Below are 24,743 nucleotides of genomic sequence, written 5' to 3'. Positions count from 1 at the left end.
CGATACCCATGTGGCCTGTATCTGCACCTGATTTTTCTCTATTGTGGATGAACATGGGGCTTCTCAAATATCAAGTTCGATGTCTATCGTAGATGGTAAATTTGCAGTCAACGATGGTAACCCAAGTCTATGTCTGACAACTCTATCATCAAAGATAGTTGCCCCCGTTCAGCATCTGAGCAGTTACTGGCACCCCGTTTCCAAATAAACAAAGCACTGAAATAAAGGTTATAGGTACAGCATCAAATGGGAAATCCTTTCAATATCTACAATAGATCTACTACCCCTCCATTTAAGAATCTTCCACCCTCCCATGCGGCAATGTAGAAGGCCCCTGCTGCGCGACCGTCGCGGGGTCGACAAAGAATGCGTCTCCAGGCAGCGCCACCATGAGAATAGCGAGAAGCATACTACGCACTACAGTAGCCCTCTGCCCTTCTCGAAGATAGATTTCTCTTCTGACGAGTTCTCCTGCTCAAACCCCCGCCAAAAAACGACTCTGCGCATCTCCCTGGCCGTGTAGAGCCTGGCCCTGATCCAGGGGCTGCCTGGCGCAGCGGGTGGATAATTTTCTGCCTCAGGTATACGTCATGATGAACAAAGTCCATCGAAACGAGAGCGAAACTTGATCTTCTGATCCTGCATGATACAAGGGGTATATCCGAATAAAAATCACATTTCCATATTCTCCGAGTCGCTAGAAATTGAATGATATTATTTTTATATCCTAGATCCTTCCTAGAACCCAGATCACAGCCTTCCAATTCTACACCCTTTCCACAGTGTACATGCAACGAAGGTGGGGCAACCGAGAAGCCATGATCGAGACTTTCTATTTTGCAGCCTTAGGCAGGAAAGAAATTTCCAACATGGCCTGGCGCTTGGGTAATTTTCCGGTGGCTGCCCTGCAGCAGAATTTTCCTTCGGGGGTTCTCCTTGGGACTTGCTTGCCACCCGATTTGTGGTTTTCGGCGTTGCCGTGCCTCGGTCGGATTTGATTTGTTGGGTTGAGAACTTGAGATGCCCTGATCCAACGGTCGGGTTCCGTTGGTTCATGGCATACCTGGGGATTTGAGATTATACAAATTTGATTTAACTATGGATGCGAGGAGCTATAGAGTACATGCTGTACTGTCAAATGGCAGGGTTATATTTCAGGCGTGGTTCATCCCAGTTGTGTGTATATAGTATACACTTTGGACAATCATCATGGTTGATCTGAGTATTGGCGGCTTTTTTACACCGTTTCTCTACAAGAAGATAATTTGAGATTCTCGACAGCCCCCGTCTATTATATTTCTAACTCCCAAATAGAGATCATGATACTGGATCAACCCTGCATCTATGGCAGCCCGACGCTCCATCGGGAACTCGTAACCTTAATTTTCAGGTGTCCATCATCACCAGTGGAAATCTGCTCAAGAAATCTTCTGATCCGGCCCTCGATATTAGGTTCATCGGTGAGAAATCAATAGGATAGACTCAATCACAAACAAGCATTCCAATAGACCCATTTTAATGGCTATGGCAGTTGATCGGCATGGCCCGAAGCTCACCAGTGAGTGGGACGTGGTTGCAGAGGTATATATTGACGAACGATAATCGTCAAGCCATTTAGTCCATTGAATATTTTGATGTTTACATATCCCAAGCAGGCTACATATTCGGTATAATTGTAATCAACAAATGAAAGTGACAAATCATTATAAATCCAACATTTTGAAAGTTCAAGAAGAAGGTAGCCTATTTATGAAGAACCCTCGTATGAAGGGTCCGTCGACACAAGGCTGGCATAAATAAGGATTTCGGGGTTGATGTTTAGTGCTTATCAATTCTAGAGCAATTCGGATTTCAGACCCACCCAGTAGGGTTGGTTGCATCAGAGTATTATAAACGGAATAATAATGAACAAGATGACAGAATTATACCTAGATCGACATCAGATCTACCTGTGTTGTATTGCTGACTGCTCTACGATGCGAAGATTCGGAACCCGGAGCCCACATCCTGGGACTCATTGGGTGCGGCGTCTGTATGTGATGAAGCCATCGACGGATGTGGCCCTTGCACGATAAGAATCTGACCGAACCCTTTGACATTGAAGCTATTGTAGATGGATATGGATCGTGGTTGTTTACCCGGGAAGTTACTGTATGTGGAGATTAAAATAAATACAAGGAACAATACTATTTGAATGATTAAATATCGATGCAACTCACTTCTTAGAATTAGACCCTGAATGTTCGCGAACTCGATCACCTTCAGAAATTGACCCATCACAATGATAAACAACCCGACTGTTTCAGACTGTTAAGTCCGAGACTTGCCAAGGCCCGTGCCGAGTACCCGGCGCCCCAGCAAACGTGGCTTTGTGCCGTGCATAACCCCCGTCACGTGGCGCTGGTTGTTTGCGTCATTCTGCAATCAGACCTCGTGTATTCCTAGTTTCTCGCGCCCTTCGACACGGGCTCTTATTTTAGCCGGGTGAATTTTATCGGAATTAAGGAAGCATTCTGTGACAGCCTTGACTGTCATCGATGACTCGACTCTCATATATTTCCATCTCGAATATACTATGTACAGTACCTGAGCATAGCATAATGGGGGCCCATGGGTCGGCATTCGGTATCCACTTATTTTTTTTCTGCATCCAAGCTCGACCATTTCTAAGCAGAGCTAGTGACCAACCGTGTTTCTTGTTGCTGGGGCGTTGGTTTCCTATTCCAAGGTAGATATGCACAGTGGACATTTTTATGTAGCTTAATACCTAACACCGGTGTACATCCGTCCCTGAATCTACGGATGAATGTACGAAAAACTAGGACGCCACAAATCCTGGACCCATCGCCTGACTCGTAGCCTTGTAGGAGATTTCTATCCATTGCCATCATTCAAAAGGGGGCCCTTGGTCCTGGACCTTCTGGAAGAAGTTATTTTATTCTCTCTCTACAATTACATCTCGCTATCTACTCAACTCCTAATCTCTAATCCAGCACCGTCCCGAATCCCGTATTCCATTTCTTCCTATCGGCCTCCCCCGCAAACGGTGCATAACTAGGGTTTCCTACTATCCTCCCAAAACCAAACATAAACCGGGAAAACCCCGCGCATTATTATTTTGGTGGCATCTTTCCCCGGTCCTTATTATTTGACTATTTCTCTGCGTCATCAATATCTCCCACCTACTGCGTCTTTTCCTTCGCATCGCATCCCGTCTGCCTGACGAGCTACGCTATACTATACAACATCTCGCGAAGCCCACTCTCATACATCCGCCCACTATGGCGGGCTACGACGAGAAAAATGGATCTGAAAAGATCGAATCCACTCTCCCCACCTCTATTCCTTACTTCCGCCTGGTCTTCGATCAAGGTGTAGTCACCCAGCAGATTGTCAGCCACCCATATCCCGGCTCCGGCACTGAAGACGACCCTTATGCCGTGACATGGATCCCCGATGACCCTCGTAACCCGATGGGTTTCAGCCAGTTGAAGAAGTGGAGTTTCACTGCCGTGGTGGCTATTGCGACGCTGGCTGTTGCATTGGTCTCTTCTGCGTACACTGGTGGTGTTGAGGAGATCGAAGAGCAATTCGGCATCGGCAGCGAAGTTGCTACTCTCGGTGTCTCGCTTTTCGTCGTTGGTTTTGCTGTAAGTTGATTCCCTGCCCGGTGCAAGCTCTATTTAGCTTGCCTGAGCTTGAGCTCGAGCTTCCTATGTTGCAGGAATGACAACTAACATGTCATAGGTTGGTCCCCTGCTCTGGGCTCCTCTTAGCGAATTGTTCGGCCGTCAAATCCTCTTCACTACTACCTATGCAGCCCTCACTGCATTCAACGCTGGCTGCGCCGGTTCCAAGAATGCCTACACCCTCATCATCCTCCGTTTCTTCGCCGGTGCCTTTGGATCATCGCCCCTTACCAACGCCGGTGGTGTCATCGCCGATATGTTCTCTGCCAAGCAGCGCGGTATCGCCATGAGTCTGTTCGCTGCCGCCCCCTTCCTGGGTCCCGTTCTGGGCCCTATCATCGGTGGTTTCCTGGGTATGAACGAGGGTTGGAAGTGGGTGATGGGCTTCCTGGGTATCTTCTCCGGTGCTGTTTGGATCATGGGCTCTCTCCTTATGCCCGAGACCTATGCGCCAGTGCTGCTGCGCCGCCGTGCTGAGAAGCTCTCAAAGCTTACTGGCAAGGTCTACCGCAGTAAGATTGATATCGACCAGGGCAGACTTTCTCTGAAGGAATCTTTCAAGATTGCCTTGTCCCGTCCCTGGATCCTCCTCTTCCGCGAGCCTATCGTTTTCCTGCTATCGCTGTACATGGCTATCATCTATGGTACTCTGTACATGATGTTCGCTGCTTTCCCCATTGTTTACCAGGTCGAACGTGGCTGGAACCAGGGTATTGGTGGTCTTGCTTTCCTGGGTATCATGGTTGGCATGTTGATTGCCGTCGTCTATACCCTCTGGGATAACAAGCGCTACATCAATGTCCAAGAAAAGCACGATGGATTCGCGCCTCCCGAAGCCCGCCTGCCCCCGACCATGGTTGCTTGCATTGCTATCCCTATCGGTCTGTTCTGGTTTGCCTGGACCAACTACCCAAGCGTCCACTTCATGGTCAGTATCGCAGCCGGTGTGCCCTTCGGTTTCGGTATGGTTCTCGTCTTCCTCGGCATCATGAACTACCTAATCGACGCATACACCATCTTCGCCGCCTCCGTCTTGGCCGCAAACTCCGTTATGCGTTCCCTCTTCGGTGCTGCATTCCCTCTCTTCACCACGTACATGTACAACAACCTCGGCATCCACTGGGCGTCCTCGATCCCCGCTTTCTTGGCGCTGGCTTGCGTGCCCTTCCCCTTCCTGTTCTACAAGTATGGTGCCGCCATCCGTACTCGCTGCAAGTTCGCTGCCCAGTCCGAGGCCTTCATGCGCAAGATCCAGGAACAGGCTACTGCCATTCCTAGCGAGGAAGAAGAGGAGAAACTCGAGTTCGACCGCACCGAGGCTCCCGCCCCGCACGAGCCTTCTCTGTCTAGCTCCTCCTCCCACGCCGAAGATGAGCCCATTGCGGCTCAACGTACCCGCAGCCGAGCCCACTCAACCGCGTCGGCTCGCACTATGGGCTCGCTGGCTCGCGTACCTACCTACGAAGGAAACCCATACGTTGTTGACCGTATCAACACCCGCGAATCCTTCAAGGCTTAAAGAAGCACTCTCACAATTCCCCACTCCCTTCTCTACCATCTTTCCAACTCTCGCCTCTCGCACTATACACAAGTGCCTTCCTCTATCCTAATCCTAGTGTCTACCTGCTCTCTCCCTCGTCACTTTTTCTACCAAAAAGCTTCCTCCTCACTTGTCTTTTGCATTGTGCGGTGACTATACTCCCGCCTGTTCTTGCATTTTTTTGTTTGGATTGTTTGATACCTTATTTCCCCATGTGTATACACTCGGGAACGACCTCATGTATTTACGGGCTTCATTATTACCCTGCATATAGATCTGGAGTTGGTTTTGGATATAGCGTGATTCATTTTGAATGAATATTTTCTGAAAAAAAACCGTTATATTGTAAATTATAGACTGTAGGTTGATATACGAAGTATACACTTCTTCTCTAGATTCTTTCGTTGTAGTGACTCCAAGATCGTAATCTCTCGGCGATCTGATCTCATTTCTACTGGTAGTTCCGCCCGGGAATAACTTTTATCGGAGAATCACGGCATTTCCGCGGGCCGACTTCCGAATCCTGGTAACAGCTGACTCTGATTTTTAATCTCACTCTCTTCCTTCTATCGAAAAGACACCTCTTTTGTTTTTTTGTTGACTCACCTTCTTTTTCAGCATATACCCAATAGACCATTATTTACTTGTTTATTCTTTGACTCCTCCCGCTCGGAAACACCTTCCGTTATCGGTACTTTTCGTTTCTCCCTTATCGCCACAATCGGACTTAGCCCCCCCCCCCCCGTGTATGCCTGAGTCACCCCGGATTTTTTTTCTTGTTCACTGTGGTCATATCTGGTCGTTACCCACTGTGTATGACGAGTATCTGAATACCCAGAGATGAGTCTCTTCCAAAGGGGACTCGGTGCCCAAGCATCGGCGTTTGCGACTCGTCCTCGCCCGATCAACCCCAATATTCGAGCACCGCTACGACGGGTGCGCCAGCCGCGACGACACAAATCCTCCGATGCCCCGACGACGCCTGAGACACCTGCAGAGCGCAAGATTGGCGGTGATGGAGTGACCGCGAATGCGCCTCCAAAGAATACCCCGTCAAATGCCCCGTCTCCGTCCCCAGCCCAGCCTGTGAATACCGCCGCGGCAGTGACAGCCGCCGGCGCAGCGACGGCTCCGGGTGCTGCGAATGCGGTGGTGAAGTCTAAAGGACTGCGCGAGATTATAAAGGCCGGTCCGCTGGGACAGCTGGGCAGGTGGTACTCGCGTGTGCAGGAGCGGAAGCCGTATGCGACGCAGTTCTACAGCTCTATTGTTATTTATTTGTGTGGAGACTTGAGCGCACAGTTGATGTTTCCGTCGGAGGCTCCTCAGCCTGCAAAGTCCGCGGATAATGATGCTAAGGCATTGGAGGGTGAGGATGAGAAGGAGGTTAGTCGTGGGGGTGGATATGATCCGTGGCGGACGGTGCGACACTTGATTGTGGGCGCTGGATCAAGTATCCCGTCATATAACTGGTAAGTACCTGCACGTGCAAGCTCGATCAGGACACTTCTGTGAAGACTCGAAAGACTAACCTCGAATTCTAGGTTCATGTTCCTCCACAATCACTTTAACTACTCCTCCAAAATCCTCTCTGTCCTGACAAAAGTCGTTGTTCAACAAATCTGCTTCACTCCCGTCTTCAACACCTACTTCTTCAGCGTGCACTCCCTCCTCGCGGGTGCCTCTCTCGAGGAAACATGGGAGCGCCTCAAGAAGGCTCTCCCCGTCAGCGTGACCAATAGCGTCAAGCTCTGGCCCGCCGTCACTGCCTTCAGCTTCATGTACGTCCCGGCGCAGTTCCGGAACGTATTCTCGGGTGTCATTGCCGTTGGTTGGCAGACGTACTTGAGCTGGCTGAATCAGAAGGCTGCTCGTGAGGTGCTGGCGGAAGAGAACAAGGCTTTGAATGTACAAGTGATGGCTGAGAGCTTGGCTCCTGCAACTGCTGCTGCGTAGGATGAAGCTTGTTTAGAGTTTCTGATGTTGGGCATTTGTATAGATTTCATGTCCTGTCATTTGCGGGCGTTTGATTCATTGGTGGCTTTTGGAGCGATGCATTGCATTTTTGTCATTGGATAGATACCAAGCTTCGATCATAGATATAGACTTTTCTTTCTGTTGTTTCTCAGTCAACTATCATTTTGACAAAAGAATATTCTGCATAAAGTAATAGCTCGCTGAAAGCGTCGAGAAATCAACTTGATCGCTGTTTGTCAAACCTGAATTCCAAATGTAGTTTACCTCCTCGGAGCCTTCCGCGATGACGTTCGCGCCTCAACCTTCTCTTCCTTCAACTCTTACATCCCACACAGGACATGACCCCCCTCAACAGTCGCAGGCATGTCCTGCCCACCGCAAATATCGCGGCCTGAAGTCTCCGATTCCAGCGACTACGGATCCGACTTTACCCCAGATGAAGAGGAGCTACTGAACGAGCTAGTCACCACAGCTGCCGCGGAACACGCGACCGTCCAACGCGACGCCACCCCAGTGTCAACACCAACACCAAATCATATCTCCGAAGACACAATCACTACGCCAGTCGCGGCAACACTTGAAGATCTCGACTCCCTTCAACCGGCGACTATAGCGGCGCTAGTCGCAGATATCGAAGATGCTGTCACGAATGCCCCGGGCGTCCGCCTGCCGAAGGTATTGGGCCGAGAGAAGCCTGGTTCACCATGGAGACGTTCGAGCCAGCGACTTTGGCCTGGGCCGACGAGCCCACGGAGCCCTATGGCAAGCCAGGGCTCAAACAACAGTCGTTCCCAGATTGGTATGAGAGTGTCTGGTTTCATTATCTTTGAGGGATCTATGGATTGCTCTCCATCGTCCTGAGTTAGGCTAACACGTAGATCTCCGAAGCGTTTAGTGGAGCATCCTGGATCAACCGAAGGACGAGAACGAGAACGAGAGCGCAGTGCAGTGCGCGAGCTTGAATGGACGCGAGAGACCCAACTAGCCCCGACGCTGGAAACGAGGACCCCCGTGGAGCGGTTTCGACGGCCGCCGAATAAGGCGTTCTCGGTTACTGATTTGGTTTCCCCTGCTTGGTGTGAGCTGCAGTATTGGTATACCCTGACCAAGCATGGGCGGAAGAGAAGGACGCCTGCTATGAAGAAGGGGAGCGTCGTGCATAAGACGCTTGAGGATGAGATATACACTACGGTCCCGGTGGAGATTAAGACTAAGGAGGATGCGTGGGCACTGCGGATTTGGAATGTTATACAGGGTCTGCGGATGTTGAGGGAATATGGCATCACGCGTGAGCTGGAGATTTGGGGCGTTGTTGATGGGGAGTTGGTCAATGGGGTTATTGACCAGCTTTCTTACGAATGTCCCGACTCCGAGCTTGAGGCTACGGCTGCTGGATACTATGAGGATGCGGGAAAGTCACGGGCTGCTTTGCCTGAATATCAGATGTCGTTATCTGATTTCCTGTTGTCTTCTGCTCAGGGTGGAAAACGAATTTCAGATCTCGCTGACCTGGGAGCTCCCGGGGAAGTGCCTCCTCCCATTGAAGATAACCCGGCGGTTTATGGGTTGCCACGGATATACATGACGGATGTCAAGACAAAAGCCGGTGGCTCTGTCCCGACAGTCAAGAGCACATCTTTCCGACCGACTTTACTCCAACTACAACTCTATTACCACATGCTGAGCCGTCTTATCACGAGCGACGATGTCACAATGGATGTGCTCGCAGCGCGCTACAATCTCGACCCTGAGAAACCATTCACTGATGCATTTATATCAGAGGTTGGCGGCTTGAACGATGAATTCTTCGATGCCGTCTCATCACAGGAATTCGATTTAGATGATGTTCCTACACCCGAAGAGGCGGTGCAAGCCTCTCATGGCTTTGGCCCAGCTTCCAGTCCTCCCCATGCCAGTCAGGACTCGACGAGTATTCTCCTGACTCATGGAACCCTTCACCGTCTATGGAGATACATGAAAGAGCAACTTCGCCTTACCTTCATCCCCACGTTCTCGCCACATGAAGAGTCCGTGGCACCATCTATCCCCTCGTTGACACAGCCAACGATGCTCGAAGACTATCCTACTCTCCTCTCCCCAGTCCTTACGGCCCGTTTCCTCTCGTCAGCTCCTACGACTGATCTCCACCCAAAACTCCTGGGAAGCAGGTCTTTCCTATTCGACCCGAACACGATGTCATCCTATCTCACTGACCAGATGGAGTGGTGGCGCGGCCAGCGCAATCCCCAAGGTGTTGGGATCGTGGAAGCTTGGAAATGCCGGATCTGCGAGTTTCGTGATGAGTGTTCATGGCGACAGGAACGTGAGCTGGATTATGCCACTCGAAATCGGAGACGAAGAGCAGGTTCCTTGGCAGATATCTGAGATACAAAGAAAGACTGCTTACCACAATTAAGAACGACAAAAACCTACTAATTACTTTCAGAACATGAGCCACAGCATCATGAATAGCAATGAAGAATCTGCCATGACTATCTCCATGCCCTATAAAGGATAACTCCGCACCTCATCCTCCTTCTCCACCTCCAAACCCGCCTTGACCTGCTCCTCATGCTTAGCATCCAAATACTCCAATAACACCTCCTCATACTTCTCCTTCCCCTTATACCTTGAAACATCATCCCCCCAACTCCGAATCGCAGAAGCCAACCGTCCCGGAACATACGGCTCCTTAACAATTTCGGTAATGGGCTCAAAATACGTCCGAATAGTAAACACCACCGCACCCGATCTAGGCAACCTCCTTAACGACTGTCTCTCGGACCTGAAAAAATGATGCTCAATAGCCTTATTCTTCGCTGCCGTATTCCACGACACCGTCTCCGCATCCTCAGACCCAATACTATGCGACCACGCCAGACTATCATCCACCTGAATGAAATAGTTGTTTCTCAGCACGGGCTCTTCGGGTCGTAGTCGGCGGAAGAAATTCATCATGCCGCGCTGCAGCTTTTCGCGGAATTGGGGGACGTCCCCCGAGGTGTGGATTTCGGATAATGGCATCCCGAATTTATCGCTTAGACGCCAGAATCCGGCGAGTAGGATTGCGCCGGCTAGGAGGTAGTATTCGCCATCGGGCCGTTCGAACATTAGGGCTAGGTCGTCTTGGACTAGGCGGGCTGCTGTGGCCATGGGGTCTTCTGGGAGGGGACGTTGGGTTATGTTGAAGGTTTCGTTGGTGATGGTGTTTGTGATGCCTGTCGGGGTCTTTTGGAACATTGTTGGGTATCGTTCGGGGAGGTAGTCGCATCTTGAGGGATGGTTAGTATGTATGGTTTTTTGGGGATCATGATTAATGGTATAGATCTGGTTGTAGATAGGAGGGGCATACAGTTCTTCGAGAAGCTCGATTGCTCCGTCCATTGCTTCTGGTGCGGTGCCGTAGCATTTCTCGCCACGCTCTTCGATACGCTTCTTTTTATCGGCGTGGTATTTGAGGTAGTGATTGTCGAGTTCTATGTGGATGAGGAATATAATGTTAGTATAGTGCAATACAAGCGTTACGGATTCCTTACCAATCCATTCGTCCCACTTCATACTCCGCAAACCCATCGTGACAAAGTATTTCCTGCACATGCGAGTCAGCGATATATCAGACTGACCCAAATCCATTCCACTTACGGGCCATATCGAAAAGGCCGATACGGAATCGGCTTCGAGGTATGAACGTCCCAGTCTGGCAAAGGTGTTGCCGTAGGCCTCTTGAAATCCGACGGCTTCCACTCTACAAACAAAATGATCAGAGAGACGCAAGGATCAGCCCGCGAGGATGTCACATACCGCCAAATTCCCGTGTTAACTTCTCTCGACTGTTGAATCTTGCCGCTGGCTTCTCCAGGTCTGGGGTAGCAGGTCTAGCGGTGTGATGGGAAGAGGACTTCCATTTCCGGCCTACGAAGACCACGACACAGGCGCAAAGATTGAGAGCTATGAAGACGCCCACGAGGTCTTTGACCGGGAATATTGAGGAGATCGACCCCCGAAGGAAATCGATTGACATGGTTTGTGAGTATGGGTCGTGAATTGTGGGGAATAAGATGTAGAAGGACCTCTAGTAGTATTTCATATGCATAATTTTCTGTGTATATCGGAACCAGATAGCAGAAAGTATAACAGCAGATAAAGTATATACGTAGCAATGTAAGTCCTATTATAAGCTTATCAAAATAGTGACATCAGATAGATACCAGTTGTCATCTCCTACCAGCTGCCATTCCTGTTAATCGGATGCGAGGAGGACAGAATCAATATCAATAGGCTGGGCCGGGGTCATGTACGCCTCGGGGTGAACAAAAGAGGGGCTACATTTTGTCTCAAGCCTGCTTTCAGCCGTTAGATCCGAGCCTGCAGAGGGGGTGGGCCTATGATAGCTCTCTGGGTGCGACGAGTAGAGTTATGGTTTATCTATGGAGAGGGGGTGCTCTTATCATCCGTTTGGTTGCGCCAAAGAGGGGATCTCTTCTCCCGATCGGGTAAAGCGATCACTTAATGATAACCTTTGAACGCCGGATTTTCTATTCGCAACGTGAGGGGGTCATGGGATACTCGGATATCAGTATTAGTGACATTAAATTGATCTTTGCTTCGATTGAGTGAGGACTCGGACGAGGGCTGTCTCTACTCGAAGATGGGGCATGTCTGGGCGTGTATTTCTGAATACCGGGGTATACTAGAGTGTCTAAGGGAATATCGGGTGAATATGTAATAAAACAGTAATACACGTACCATATTGTCTTGAGAGAGGAAACCATTGGCTGCAACTTTTCCTGATAGATTTGATTTCAACCGAATTTCCAATACCATCAATCACCAATCAGCCGACTGCTATGATATTCTACAATAGTCCTGTGGCATGAGAAATAGACTGACGTATTTTTCCACCATGGTAGTCGCAGCCCTGGCAACGAAAGAGAAAGCATTACATAGTATGGCTCAAAGTCTTGTGGCGTCTTAAAAGTAATGGATTTGGTGATATTCCAAGAGTATCCTATCTATACAATCCTGTCACCATCACGACGCTGCAAGAGACAATACTGTCCGTATTTGCGTCGGAGCTGTTCCGGGACGAATGGCAGATCCGGAACCCAAACGAGTCGTCCTACCAGTGCAGTCTGGGAGGCATCCAGGAACCTTTCACAGGAGAGAGACTCCCATTGTGACTCGTCCTGCACATAGTGAGGTTCCAGTTCAGTCGCCTCATGACCGGGGAAGTAGGAGTCAACCAAGTATGAACATTGAGAAATATCGACCTATGAGTTTAGATAAGTATGATAAACAGGTAAGTGAATGCCGATCTCGAGTTCTTACATATTTGCTTGGGTCCTCAATGTTGAGATCATTCATCCCCGAGGGAATCTTTGACGCACCCTCAATCCGCCCAAAGGGACTGGGAGCGTCGGGGAACTCACCCGGGAGCAGGCCCTTGAACTCACTCCGGATGAATTTGGCCCGCATATCATGCGGAAGGAAATAAGACGAAGGGAAGCGGTACCACTCCTTGCCAAGGCATACAGAAGCTCCAGCCTGTGAGATATCCGCCTGCCGCAACGGTTCGAGCACCTTCAAAGGGGCATTATATGCTGTCACCATTCCTAGGATTCGCAGCATACCGGCATTGATGGCCACCATGACGACTGTCAGAACGGCGACTAGCTTCAGCTTGGCGGGTACACGACCGATGATCTCCTTTGGATTGCTGGATCCAATATACGTCAAGATCAGATGGAACGCAAGAGCGGCATTGAGGGCGAGGAATGGGTACGCTGGGTACATGAATCGTTCCTCTTTGTGAGGTTGGATCGTGAAGATGCCGAACCACATGTAGAAAGGTGCAACCAAGGTGATGGAGCGCATGAGTGTTTGAATCGAGGTGCCCTGGGAGCGGAAGATGGCCTGTACGAGGAGGATCGGAGCAGACAGCATTGCCAAAACGAACCAAACGTTGAAGTTTAGCAGGAGATTCCGAATGTAGAATGTCCATGGTTCGGTGCCGAAGATTTCGGGGCCTCTTCCTTGACCGCCGAAAATGTTGTATGCAACAATGTTCCAAGGCACCAGGGCAATCTTGCGGAAGAAAGCGTAGTCAACCGCCACTTCTAGGGCCTGTAATATGAAGCCTGTCTTAGCAAAGAGAACGCGACAGAATGTTTCGTGTCGACTTACCATGATGCCGAGACACCGAAGGGCGCCATCAAATACTGCATAGAACAGAGAGCCGACGTTCTGAGAGAAGATGCTAATGATGAATTCCTCGAACAGAAGAGGCACGATCAGAGCACCGGCAAATGGCCAGCCAACGATTGACCCAAGGCCGAACCACATGATCCCCTGGGCAATCTTCGGCCCGCCCTTCAAGTCTAGGAATGCAGCTAGCCCAAGCATAGATGTATACATGGTAAACGTAGACGGCAGGAAAGCGGTTGACGCATGGAACATGCCCGGGCTGAACAAGGCGATCACGAGGAATAGGAGACCGATACGGGGATTAAGGGTTCGGCAGATAGATGAGTATAGCCTTGTCTGACAAGCGGCGCAGAATACGGCTAGGACGAAGCGAATAAAGTAGAACTCGGCTGACTTGCTGTGGACAACCAAGGATCCAAGCTTGCCGACTGCGGCATGAAGCGACACGTAGAGCCAGCTTCGAATTGAGTACACTGGCGAGTACTCCCATGTCTGAAGTCCATAGCCGTGGTCGAGATAGTGTGCAGGTTCCCAGAAGTTGAAAACTTCATCGCAATCTTGAATAGGCGAGTATAGAGCTGCTAGGCCGTTGGCAATGATACATAGGTACAAGGTGGCGTTTAGAGGGAGATAGAAAGGTGGGGGTGGAGGGCTGCGAGAGGTGAATCTGTTAGCTCAATTCTATTAATTGATAATTTGCTGGAATAGTTCCAAGATATACCGTGCTTTTGTTCGAGGAGCTTGGGCCGCGCCCGAATCAGCTCTGTCGGACTTGGCCATCTTGTCGCGGTACTTGGATGTGTCGAAGGTTGACGCGGCGATAAAAGTGATAACCGGCCCGATAAGCGCGATAACGAGCTTGTCCGGCGACCGCCACGGCAACTTTGGCAGATCCGCAAAAAAAGTTCCCGCGACTTTTTTTTTGCGCTGATCTTTGTCGCAACACTCGCTGTGGCAATTTTTGAATTTGAAATTTGTTCAAAGATGAGTGAACAGCAGCATATGCCGGTCGAGTCTGTGGGTATGGGCGACTGCCCTCCTGCGAAACGACCCTGCACTATCGACACACCCCCAGTTGCAGGAACACCCGACGATGGCAGCGATTTCTACAACACACCGTTGGGTGCAGAGACTCCGGTGACCAACACGGGACTTAAAAAGTCTGAGCTTGTTACCGAGTCCTCTATGACTTCCCAACCGGCTCCTATGATCCCTGGATTGGGCTTCATCAACACCAGCGAACAATCCGCAACCAACGAGCCCTCCCAGTCTACCGCCGCAGCGAAACAAGAACAAAATGCCCCGAGTGATTCACAAGTGGTGGCTGATGCTATTAACCCAGAGGGCCGAGAACCTGCTGTTCAAACAAACGGCCAGCAGGAAGGTTCTGGGGATGCGATGGAAGTTGACCAGAAGCCCTTGGCTACCACCCAGGAAAATACCCATGGAGCGTCGACGGAGCAGCAAAACAATGAGGAGCAGGAGCAGGAAGAAGAGCACCCCGAATGGGAGGTCGACTCAGATCCTTACGAGTCTTCATCCGACAGTTCATCATCATCCGATTCCTCTGACAGTGACGACGACGAGGACTACCCGATCCTTAGCCCCGAAGAACAAGCCCGAATCCTGATGCTTGCCGAAGGTGGATCGGACGATGAAGGAGGCGATAAGGGGAAATCAGGAGGAAAAATTCGGTCGACCAACGAGATCGAGGAGGACGTCTTGCCGATTCCCGACATCCAGATTACACCCGAGATGAAGATTGTGCTGCTGGGCAGGGTCCAGACGGCCATCGAGAATGCGGTCCTCATTGAGGCCAGCACCTCTGGAGAATACCAAGTCCTTGAGTCGGGCTCCTTGCTGTGCTCGGAAGATCGCAAGGTCCTGGGTGTGGTGTCGGAGACCCTTGGTAGAGTGGAGAACCCGCTGTATACCGTTATGTATAAGACGACCGAGGAAGCACAGGAGAGGGGTATGGTGAAGGACCTGCCGGTCTTCTACGTTGAGGCGCACTCCACTTTCGTGTTCACTCAACCGCTGAAGGGCATGAAGGGTAGCGATGCCTCCAACTTCCACGATGAAGAGGTCGCCGAAGATGAGATTGAGTTCTCAGATGATGAAGCAGAGGCTGAATATAAGCGGAAGTTGAAGCAAAAACGCCAGGAAAGAAAGGAGGCTAAGGAAGGCGGTGCTGCTCGAGGCAAGAAGGGACCTCCCGGTCCCTCAAAACTGAGCCAGACTGAGCTCAACTACGATGACGGGGCAGCCGAGGATGGATACACACCTCTGGCCCGCCCCAAGAACCTGCACGAGATGATGGGTGCCCGCGAGGCGCCCATCGAAGGCACCGAGCGACCAGGACCCGGCTTCCGTGGCGGCCGTGGACGCGGCCGAGGCGCTGATCGTGGTGGCCGTGGAGGTCGTGGTAGAGGCGGCGGTGGTCGAGGAGGAGGATCATGGGACAGAGACCAAGACCATCGTCCTCACCACCAGCAAAATGGCAGCACCTCACAGTATGGACAGCAGGCTGCACCCCCACAGACCCAACCTCCGGCACCATATGGCCAACCCGCATACCAGCAACAACAACCTGCCTACGGTATGCCTCAACCATTTGCTGGATATCCGCAGTATCCCCAGCCGCAACAACCTCAGTTTGGTCAAGGTCAAGCTCCCGCGCCATTCCCCTTCCAATTCCCCTTCCAGCAACCGTTTGCGCAGCCGAACGCTTTCCAGGCCGTTCCACCAGGCGCACACATCAACCCTCTTTTCCTGGCTGCACTGCAACAGCAGCAGCAGCAGCAGCAGCAATACCAACAGCCGCCACAACAATATCAGCAGCCCCAACAAGCTCCTGGTCAGGCACAGCCACAAAACCCTGCGGCCATGAACTTTGATCAGGTCAAAGCTCAGTTGGACCTGCTACGCCAGTTGAGCAATGGCAACCAGGGACCTCCTCCTTCTTAACGTTGATTGTTTCAGTCGGACTATTTCCTCTTGACGATTTGACATCGATACCAAAATATTTTGCATTAGGGTCGGAGTTATTGTGTTATAAGTCTGGGATCGCGTGAAAAGGGTCATGATAGTCCGGTTCTGAGATTCTCGGGCTGCTCATGTATCAAGGAAAGAGCACATACTAAAAGTATAGCATTTGATGATTCACCTTAAGATTTCCGAGAATAAACCTCTGCGTAGCTTCCTGCTGCCCGTAAGAGGATCAGTCGTAGTTCGAACCTCCCGAAGTAACTGTACTCAAGAAATGGATCGGCTTCTTACCCTAGCAGGTCTTCTCTACCTGCTTATTCCGCATCTTTTACGTGACTTTTCTCCGCTAATGGTCTCTTTGATATGTGAAAAAGCATGTTCAAAATATCTAGTTGACTCGTGGTCGGGGGTGTCAAGAATTTAGAATGCCGTTTAAAATACATGATTGTTGCTCAAAAGGTATGAAACACATTAGATCTCAAGCAGGAGACCCAGCGCTGGTTTGAGGAAAGGCCTTCAAGAATGCTGTAATCCTCGTGGCAGAAGCTAGACCAGCGATCAACTCATCAAAATTCAGCTGGTTTGGCGCTCTTTGCCAAAGTCCAGAAGTTCTCCATCTTTGAGCGGGTCAGAACGTCTTTGGCCGCGGAATCGGACTCGCAGATTCTGGCACCCAGCCATTTCCTAAACACCCGGGTTTTTGCTTGACCTTCCCAGAGAAGTGTGCAAGTGTTGTTACCAAAATCGCGTAGTTCGCCCCTTTCATCTTCCGTAGACAGCCAAATAGGTTGACCTTCATCTTTTCCATCCGAAGTTCCTGGACCAGGGTTGTCGGTCCAATCAATTCGATTGAGCATCAGTTTTCGGTAATTATTGATGGAGTGTTTGCCACCTTCCACAATCACCAAGTTGAGTTTCGGATGCATGACACAAATTCCAGTCAAAGCATTCTGCTCGGCGTTCTTATTGACCTTGAAACGGTTCCGGCCGCTCGCAAGGCTGTCGATCCGGTAGACGGAGACATAGATGCCCAATTCGGCATCCTTCTCCTGCTGAGACGCCAGCTTCTCACGTCGTTGATCTTGAGTCAACTTGCGTTCCTCATTCATCGTCTCATGGGCCTCTTTTCGCTCTGCAATCTCCCTGTTCACTCGGGCCTCCACGGCCGTAGGATCTTTAACCGCCTGTTCACCCAGAACTCGCATAAGATTGGACTTTTTGACTTTGGGGGCTGGTGCTGGCTCCAAACCTAGCCTAATCTTTGCTTGTTGTTCCTTCAAATCGGCCATGCGGCGCTGTCGACGGATCTTCGCTTGTTCCTTCGGCGTGAGATGCATGGGCTTCTGAGCAGGCATATGCTTCTCCTGTGGTGGTTCGAGGAGGATAGGGTGTTGGACATAGCGGGTAATGATAGTGTCGGCGGTCTCGACTTTGAGGTTCGCTGGATCATCAATGGCGGCATAGTCGCTACCGTTGACCAAACCTTCATCCCACCACTCCAAAGCTGGAGGAGCTGGGACCAAGTATGACTTCTCCACATCCAAATCTTCATCAATACCAGCTTGTCTTGCTTTCTCCGCGATCCGCTTTTTCATAGCCTCCAACTGCGCCTGTCGGCGCAGCGCAGCTGCCTGCTGGATATATTTGCCTTTCTCATTGAATATGAGTTGTCGCGCCTGGCGTGGTTTTGCCATCGTTGCCTTTGGACCAAGGCTTGGATCGAAGTAAGGTTGGTTCTTGATTTCCTCGATCGATGGGCCGGACAAGTCGAGCTGCTTATTGGGATCCAGGCGTCGATTTCCGGTCTTAGTCTGCTGGCGACCCTTGGCCCCACGGAAGCTCGGCGTCGTGTCGGAGAGTAGAGCTGGGTGGAGGCCGACATCCAGACCACCGCGAGCCTTCGAGAGGCCTTCATCGTCGAGCACTGGAGGTTGGTAGGAAGGTGCTGGGGCATTCGTTCGCTGTTGGGACGCCGCTGCGCCGGCCCTACTCGTAGCTGCTGCTACTCTCGCTTTCATCTGTTCCAACCTAGACATAGCGGGGCTCATAGTCGGTGGTGCAGGGCTGGGACTGGACTCTGTTGAAGGCACTGTAGGTGATGGGCCGCCTCGAGCGGCCTGTAGACGAGCCCGCACAGCTTCAGCTTTGGCTCGTGCCTCAGCGACCATCTTCTCGATATCGACCTTCCCAGAAATAGGACCTCCTTGACCAGGTGCCGGAGACCCATTGTTTGATCGGGTCCTTTTCTGGGTGTTGCTGCCGTCATCCTCGGGGTGAGGCCGCTTCAGCGCGTTGCCTGAATGGTCAGCCATGTTGAAGCGTGTGAGTAAGATCTCACGTGGCCTGACAGTCAAGGACAACCCGATCAAAGGAGGTGTAAAAGGTTGCGAAATGTCTCTTCAGCAACTGACAGCAGAAGCTAGACCGCGCCGAACGACTGGTCGCGGATGCTCAAAACGGGGTGAGCGGTGGGGCGGGGCAGAAAAAAAAGATGCTCAAAGGTTTCGCTCATTCCGCATTTCGCATTTGAAGATCTTCTTCGGAAGCCCAATTCGACTTTGCACCGCCAGCGTTCTCTGTTGCTCCTTAGAGCTGCAGGTCACAATGGCGACCTTTGCACGCCCAGTCGCCTCGAGCATTGCCGGGGTCGACTTCACCGTTTATTCCGATGAAGAGATCAAAAAGCTCTCAGTAAAAAGAATTCACAATACTCCAACTTTGGATTCGTTCAACAACCCCGTTCCAGGTGGTCTCTATGACCCTGCTATGGGCGCATGGGGCGATCATGTGTATGTCACTATCTATACCTCGTGAAAACCTCTCAATTTGCTGATCAGGGCGATTCGGGAAATTTTCTAGGTGTACTACATGTCGTCAGAACTCTTGGTCGTGCACCGGTCATGCCGGCCACATCGAGCTTCCTGTCCCGCTCTATAATGTTACCTTTTTCGACCATATTTACCGCCTCCTCCGTGCGCAGTGTGTCTATTGCCATCGCCTGCAAATGTCCCGCGATCAGGTCAACATGTACACCTGTAAACTGCGCCTTTTGCAGTATGGTCTGACCGACGAAGTCGCCAAGGTTGATGCCATGGGAGCTATCAAAGGTGTTAAATCGAAAGCTGCGAAGGCCACCGGTGATGAATCAGAGGATGAGGATGACGATGCCGATTCTATCATGGAAAAGCGGAACGCCTACGTCACCCGTTGCATCAAGGAAGCCAAGAAAGATGGCAGGTTGGAAGGTCTGATGGCAGGCGCAAAGAACCCAATCGCCGCCGAGGCCAGGCGGGAACTGGTTAAGACTTTCTTAAAGGATATCAACAGCAACCGGAAGTGTTCGAACTGTAGTGGTATCTCTCCTTCATATCGCAAGGACCGCTACAACAAAATTTTCCGGAAGCAGCTCCCGGAGAAGTCCAAGCTTGCGATGCTTCACGGAGGATTCCAGGCGGCGAACACCTTGATTCTCCTCGACCAAGAAAAGAAGGCAAATTCCAAGGAGAATGGCACTTTGGCCAATGGCGTCTCTGATACCGTGACTGAATTGCACGGTGCCGAGGAGGAAATACTTCGCGGAGCCGCAGTTACAGCCCAGGCCTCACAACCTGGATCGACTGGCCAGGAGTTCATGCCTTCCTCCGAGGTCTACGCTGCCATGAGCCTCCTTTTCGAGAAGGACGGTGAGGTTTTGCAGCTTGTCTACAACTCCCGCCCTGTTCCGAAGGGAGCCAAAATCATCAACGCAGACATGTTCTTCATCAAGAGCCTTCTCATTCCACCAAACAAATATCGCCCTGCTGCCCAACAAGGCCCCGGCGAGATTATGGAAGCCGCGCAAAACACGCCATTCAACAACATTCTCAAGCAGACAGACGTCATCAACCAGATCAAAAAGGAGATGCAGAATGAGAATGAGAAGATTATGAGCCGCGCCCGCAATCTCAGTGATCTTCTCCAGGCTATTGTTGCGCTCCAGGACTTCGTTAACGGTCTCATCGATCGTGAACGTACTTCGGTGACTGGTTCGGCCATCGCCCAACTTCCTAATGGTATCAAGCAGCTGCTCGAGAAGAAGGAGGGTCTTTTCCGAAAGAACATGATGGGTAAGCGTGTCAACTTCGCTGCCCGTAGTGTTATTTCGCCCGATCCCAACCTCGAAACCAACGAGATCGGTGTGCCCATGGTGTTTGCCAAGAAGTTGACCTTCCCGGAGCCTGTCACCAACCACAACTTCTGGGAATTGAAGGAAGCCGTTATCAATGGACCCGATAAGTACCCCGGCGCCGCTGCGATCGAGAACGAGAACGGTCAAGTGGTCAACTTGAAGTTCAAGAGTTTGGACGAGCGTACCGCACTTGCCAACCAGTTGCTTGCACCATCCAACTGGCGGCTGAAGGGAACACGGAACAAGAAGGTTTACCGCCATCTGACTACTGGTGATTATGTCTTGATGAACCGGTACGTGGACACAGGTACCTCGCTTCGGTGCTTTATCTCGATGCTAATTTTCAAAACAGACAACCGACTCTCCACAAACCGTCCATCATGGGCCACAAGGCACGTGTTCTTCCCAATGAGCGCACCATCCGCATGCACTACGCCAACTGTAACACTTACAACGCCGATTTCGATGGTGACGAGATGAACATGCACTTCCCTCAGAATGAACTTGCCCAAGCCGAGGCTCGCATGCTGGCTGATGCTGACCACCAGTACCTGGTTGCCACATCCGGCAAGCCTTTGCGAGGTCTGATTCAGGATCACATTTCTATGGGTGTCTGGTTCACATGTCGTGATGCTTTCTTCGATGAAGAAGACTACCACCAGCTTCTGTACAGTTGCTTGCGGCCGGAGAACTCTCACATCGTTGGCGACCGCATTCAAATGGTTGAGCCTGCTTTCCGGAAGCCTAAGTTCCTCTGGACTGGCAAGCAAGTCATCACAACAATCCTCAAGAACATCAAGCCCGAAAACAGCGGCGGTCTCACACTCAAGGGCAAGTCTTCTACTCCTGGTGACCGTTGGGGCAAGGGCAACGAAGAGGATACCGTCATCTTCGATGATGGAGAGTACCTGTGCGGTATCCTCGATAAGAAGCAGCTCGGTCCCACCGCTGGAGGTCTGATCGATGCTGTCCACGAAGTGTACGGTCACACCATTGCTGGAAAGCTGATGAGTATTCTGGGACGACTTTTGACCCGATTCCTGAACATGCGGGCTTTCACTTGTGGTATTGACGATCTGCGCTTGACCAAGGAGGGTGACCGCATCCGCAAGGAGAAGCTGAGCACTGCCGCGGAGATGGGTCGCCAGGTTGCCCTCAAGTACGTGACCCTGGACCAGGCTAATGTGCCTGACCAGGATGCCGAGCTGAACCGCCGCTTGGAAGATGTGCTTCGTGATGATGACAAGCAGAGTGGATTAGATAGCGTTTCTAACGCCCGATCTGCCAAGCTCTCCTCCGAGATCACAAGCGCTTGTCTCCCTCACGGTCTTGCTAAGCCCTTCCCGTGGAACCAGATGCAGTCGATGACTATCTCTGGTGCCAAGGGTTCTGGTGTCAACGCCAACCTGATTTCCTGCAACCTTGGACAGCAGGTTCTGGAGGGTCGTCGTGTTCCAGTCATGATTAGTGGTAAGACGCTACCGTCTTTCCGAGCTTTCGAAACCCACCCTGTCGCTGGTGGTTACGTGTCAGGTCGTTTCTTGACTGGTATCAAGCCCCAAGAGTACTACTTCCACGCCATGGCCGGTCGTGAGGGTCTGATTGATACCGCCGTCAAGACTTCCCGCTCTGGTTACTTGCAGCGTTGCTTGATCAAGGGTATGGAGGGTCTGAGAGCTGAATACGACTCCTCCGTTCGCGAGGCGTCCGATGGCTCTATCGTCCAGTTCTTGTACGGAGAGGATGGTCTCGATATCACCAAGCAGGTTCACCTCAAGGATTTCAAGTTCCTTGCCGAGAACCACCGTTCTGTTTCTAGACAAGTCCAAGCCAGCCATTATCGCGATCTTGTCAACACAGAGGCAATGGCGTGGAACAAGGACGCACAGAAGGCAGTACGCAAGGCTCATGACTTGGCTGCTATGGATCCTGCTCTGTCTAAGTTCCACCCTGGTGGTAACTTGGGCAGTACTTCAGAAGAATTCGCCCAAGCACTCAAGAAGGTGAGTTTAAATTCCCGAGACTCTCGCTACATGAATCCAGCTTTAAACTGACAATCTTTCCGTATAGTTCTCGTCCGACAACTCTGATATGTTCAAAGACAAGAAGGATGATGCTGATGTTAAGATTAACAAGAAGTCATTCGAGGCTTTGATGAACATGAAGTATATGAAGTCTGTTATTGATCCTGGTGAAGCAGTTGGTATTATGGCCGGTCAGAGTGAGTTTCCCGAACCTAGTCTACCTGTGTGACAAGCAAAATTCTAACTCTACTATAGGTGTTGGCGAGCCCAGTACTCAGATGACACTGAACACTTTCCACTTGGCTGGTCACTCGGCAAAGAACGTCACACTGGGTATTCCCCGTCTTCGTGAAATTGTCATGACTGCTAGTGCCACGATCATGACACCCACTATGACGCTTTATCCTGTCAAGGAGCTTTCCAAGGAGCAGGGCGAGAGATTCGCCAAGGGTCTCAGTAAGCTCAGCATTGCTGAGGTTGTTGACAAGGTGCAAATTAAAGAGCGCATTGGCGCCGGTGTCGGCTACGCGAAGGCTAAGATCTACGATATTGAGATTGACTTCTTCCCCGCTGAGGAGTATATCAAGGAATACAGTATCCAGGTCGCGGACATTTCCCGTTCTCTGGAGAACAAGTTCATTCCTCGCCTGGTGAAGCTCATCAGGACCGAGCTCAAGAAGCGCAAGGAGGACAAGACTGGCACGAAAACGTCGACTGCCCAGCCCGAGATCGGTGTCTCGGTTGGTAGGGTTGCCGAGGGTCCCAGTGGCCCTGATCGTGCAGCGGAGCCTGCGGATGACGACAACGAAGATGACGAGGATGATGCCAAGCGGGCTCGTGGCGGCCAAAACCGCAGCAACCAGGTGTCTTATGAAGGACCTGATGACGATGAGCAGGATATCATCCGCGGGCAAGACGAGGCCGAAGATGAAGATGAGAACGAGGAGCTTGGTGATGCCTCTGACGACGATTCCGATGATGACTCGGACGATGACAAGGCGCAGGAGCAGAAGTTGCGTGAGGAGAATGTTAAGAGCAAGTTCTCTGAGATCACTAAGTTCGAATTCGACATGAAGAAGGGCACCTCGTGTACCATCCAACTCGAGTACGACATTGAGACCCCCAAGCTGCTTCTGCTTCCCCTGGTTGAGAGTACCTGTCATTTCGCAGTCATCCAGCAGGTCGTGAACCTTGGCAGCTGTGTCTACGTTGAAGGAGATGAGATTAAGGACGAGCCCCCGTGCATCATGACCGATGGTGTCAACCTGCTCGCCATGCGTGATCACCAGGACGCTATCAACCCGCACTCGCTCTACACCAACTCAATCCACGATATGCTCAACCTGTACGGTGTCGAAGCTGCCCGTGCCACCATCATTCGCGAAATGGATTCCGTTTTCAAGGGTCACAGTATCTCCGTCGACAACCGCCATCTGAACTTGATCGGTGATGTGATGACCCAGTCCGGTGGTTTCAAGGCCTTCAGCCGTAACGGCTTGGTCAAGGACTCTACCTCGCCCTTCGCCCGGATGTCTTTCGAGACCACCGTCGGCGCTCTCAAGGACGCTGTTGTTGAGCGTGACTTTGACAACCTCAAGGGCCCAAGTAGCAGAATTGTCGTCGGTCGCTCCGGTACTGTCGGAACCGGTGCGTTTGACATTCTTGCTCCTGTAGCATAGTCGTGTGTTGATTGGGTTGTTTCGCATTGTGCCTTTCTCTGCCGTTTGTTTCCTGACCTGTATACTCTGCACTATTCGTGCATCCTGTGCTATTTCTGTTGCCATCTTGACGCGTCGATGATCCGGAGTTCTTCTGTTCAGCGGAACACAAAAGTGCCTGTCCCTGTTCATATTAGCATATTTCTCAGTTGAATAGAATCTTCACCAAGTGTGTATTGAATTCCTACTGCCTCGGTAGTCGAGACGTCTTTACAAGCCGACCACTCGCCCTCTTCAGCATGTGCAAGAAGTGGCTCTAACTAGTCACCTAAATGCAGTACTTGTTTTAGACCGATATTGCTTCCATGTAGTATCTTAAATTCATAAGCTATGTCCTTTTCACGCCATGATTGACGCTGACATCTATAACGTGACACTGGGGCCTATGGCACTTGGTGAAAGCCACATGCTCGGCTTATGACCCGATTACCGCGT

General features: G+C 51.1%; 8 protein-coding genes across 8 annotated transcripts; 5 read left to right on the top strand and 3 right to left on the bottom strand.

The window, feature by feature from the left end:
* Positions 1-3,281: 3,281 nt before the first annotated feature.
* N7496_011920 (MFS transporter) lies at positions 3,282-5,208 on the top strand (the record flags this gene model as incomplete). Its single annotated transcript, XM_056704833.1, has 2 exons — positions 3,282-3,650; positions 3,748-5,208. 2 exons carry the CDS (start codon positions 3,282-3,284, stop codon positions 5,206-5,208), a joined length of 1,830 nt encoding a protein of 609 aa, XP_056550793.1.
* An 861-nt stretch (positions 5,209-6,069) lies between these two features.
* N7496_011919 (Mpv17/PMP22 family protein) lies at positions 6,070-7,185 on the top strand (the record flags this gene model as incomplete). Its single annotated transcript, XM_056704832.1, has 2 exons — positions 6,070-6,701; positions 6,774-7,185. 2 exons carry the CDS (start codon positions 6,070-6,072, stop codon positions 7,183-7,185), a joined length of 1,044 nt encoding a protein of 347 aa, XP_056550792.1.
* A 384-nt stretch (positions 7,186-7,569) lies between these two features.
* N7496_011918 (exonuclease V) lies at positions 7,570-9,591 on the top strand (the record flags this gene model as incomplete). Its single annotated transcript, XM_056704831.1, has 2 exons — positions 7,570-8,005; positions 8,102-9,591. The coding sequence occupies 2 exons, from the start codon at positions 7,570-7,572 to the stop codon at positions 9,589-9,591; spliced, it is 1,926 nt and encodes a 641-aa protein (XP_056550791.1).
* A 120-nt stretch (positions 9,592-9,711) lies between these two features.
* Positions 9,712-11,227, bottom strand: N7496_011917 (heme-dependent oxidative N-demethylase family protein; the record flags this gene model as incomplete). The annotated part of the gene is made up of 4 exons (XM_056704830.1): positions 9,712-10,682; positions 10,743-10,795; positions 10,849-10,951; positions 11,008-11,227. 4 exons carry the CDS (start codon positions 11,225-11,227, stop codon positions 9,712-9,714), a joined length of 1,347 nt encoding a protein of 448 aa, XP_056550790.1.
* Positions 11,228-12,218: 991 nt separating this feature from the next.
* N7496_011916 (dolichyl-P-Man:Man(6)GlcNAc(2)-PP-dolichol alpha-1,2-mannosyltransferase) lies at positions 12,219-14,190 on the bottom strand (the record flags this gene model as incomplete). The annotated part of the gene is made up of 4 exons (XM_056704829.1): positions 12,219-12,476; positions 12,535-13,329; positions 13,390-14,077; positions 14,132-14,190. The coding sequence occupies 4 exons, from the start codon at positions 14,188-14,190 to the stop codon at positions 12,219-12,221; spliced, it is 1,800 nt and encodes a 599-aa protein (XP_056550789.1).
* Positions 14,191-14,394: 204 nt separating this feature from the next.
* Positions 14,395-16,377, top strand: N7496_011915 (RNA-binding snoRNP assembly protein NAF1; the record flags this gene model as incomplete). Its single annotated transcript, XM_056704828.1, has 1 exon — positions 14,395-16,377. One exon carries the CDS (start codon positions 14,395-14,397, stop codon positions 16,375-16,377), a length of 1,983 nt encoding a protein of 660 aa, XP_056550788.1.
* Positions 16,378-16,964: 587 nt separating this feature from the next.
* N7496_011914 (U4/U6-U5 snRNP complex subunit PRP3) lies at positions 16,965-18,710 on the bottom strand (the record flags this gene model as incomplete). Its single annotated transcript, XM_056704827.1, has 1 exon — positions 16,965-18,710. One exon carries the CDS (start codon positions 18,708-18,710, stop codon positions 16,965-16,967), a length of 1,746 nt encoding a protein of 581 aa, XP_056550787.1.
* A 292-nt stretch (positions 18,711-19,002) lies between these two features.
* N7496_011913 (DNA-directed RNA polymerase I core subunit RPA190) lies at positions 19,003-24,269 on the top strand (the record flags this gene model as incomplete). The annotated part of the gene is made up of 5 exons (XM_056704826.1): positions 19,003-19,187; positions 19,258-20,859; positions 20,919-22,569; positions 22,637-22,787; positions 22,846-24,269. The coding sequence occupies 5 exons, from the start codon at positions 19,003-19,005 to the stop codon at positions 24,267-24,269; spliced, it is 5,013 nt and encodes a 1,670-aa protein (XP_056550786.1).
* Between the last annotated feature and the right edge of the window lie 474 nt (positions 24,270-24,743).

The sequence above is a fragment of the Penicillium cataractarum genome (assembly GCF_028827025.1).
Source record: "Penicillium cataractarum strain IBT 29864 chromosome Unknown utg000009l, whole genome shotgun sequence".
Classification (NCBI taxonomy): Eukaryota; Fungi; Ascomycota; class Eurotiomycetes; order Eurotiales; family Aspergillaceae; genus Penicillium; species Penicillium cataractarum.
Note: the sequence above shows the minus strand (reverse complement) of the source record. Positions and strands in the feature narration are given on the sequence as shown.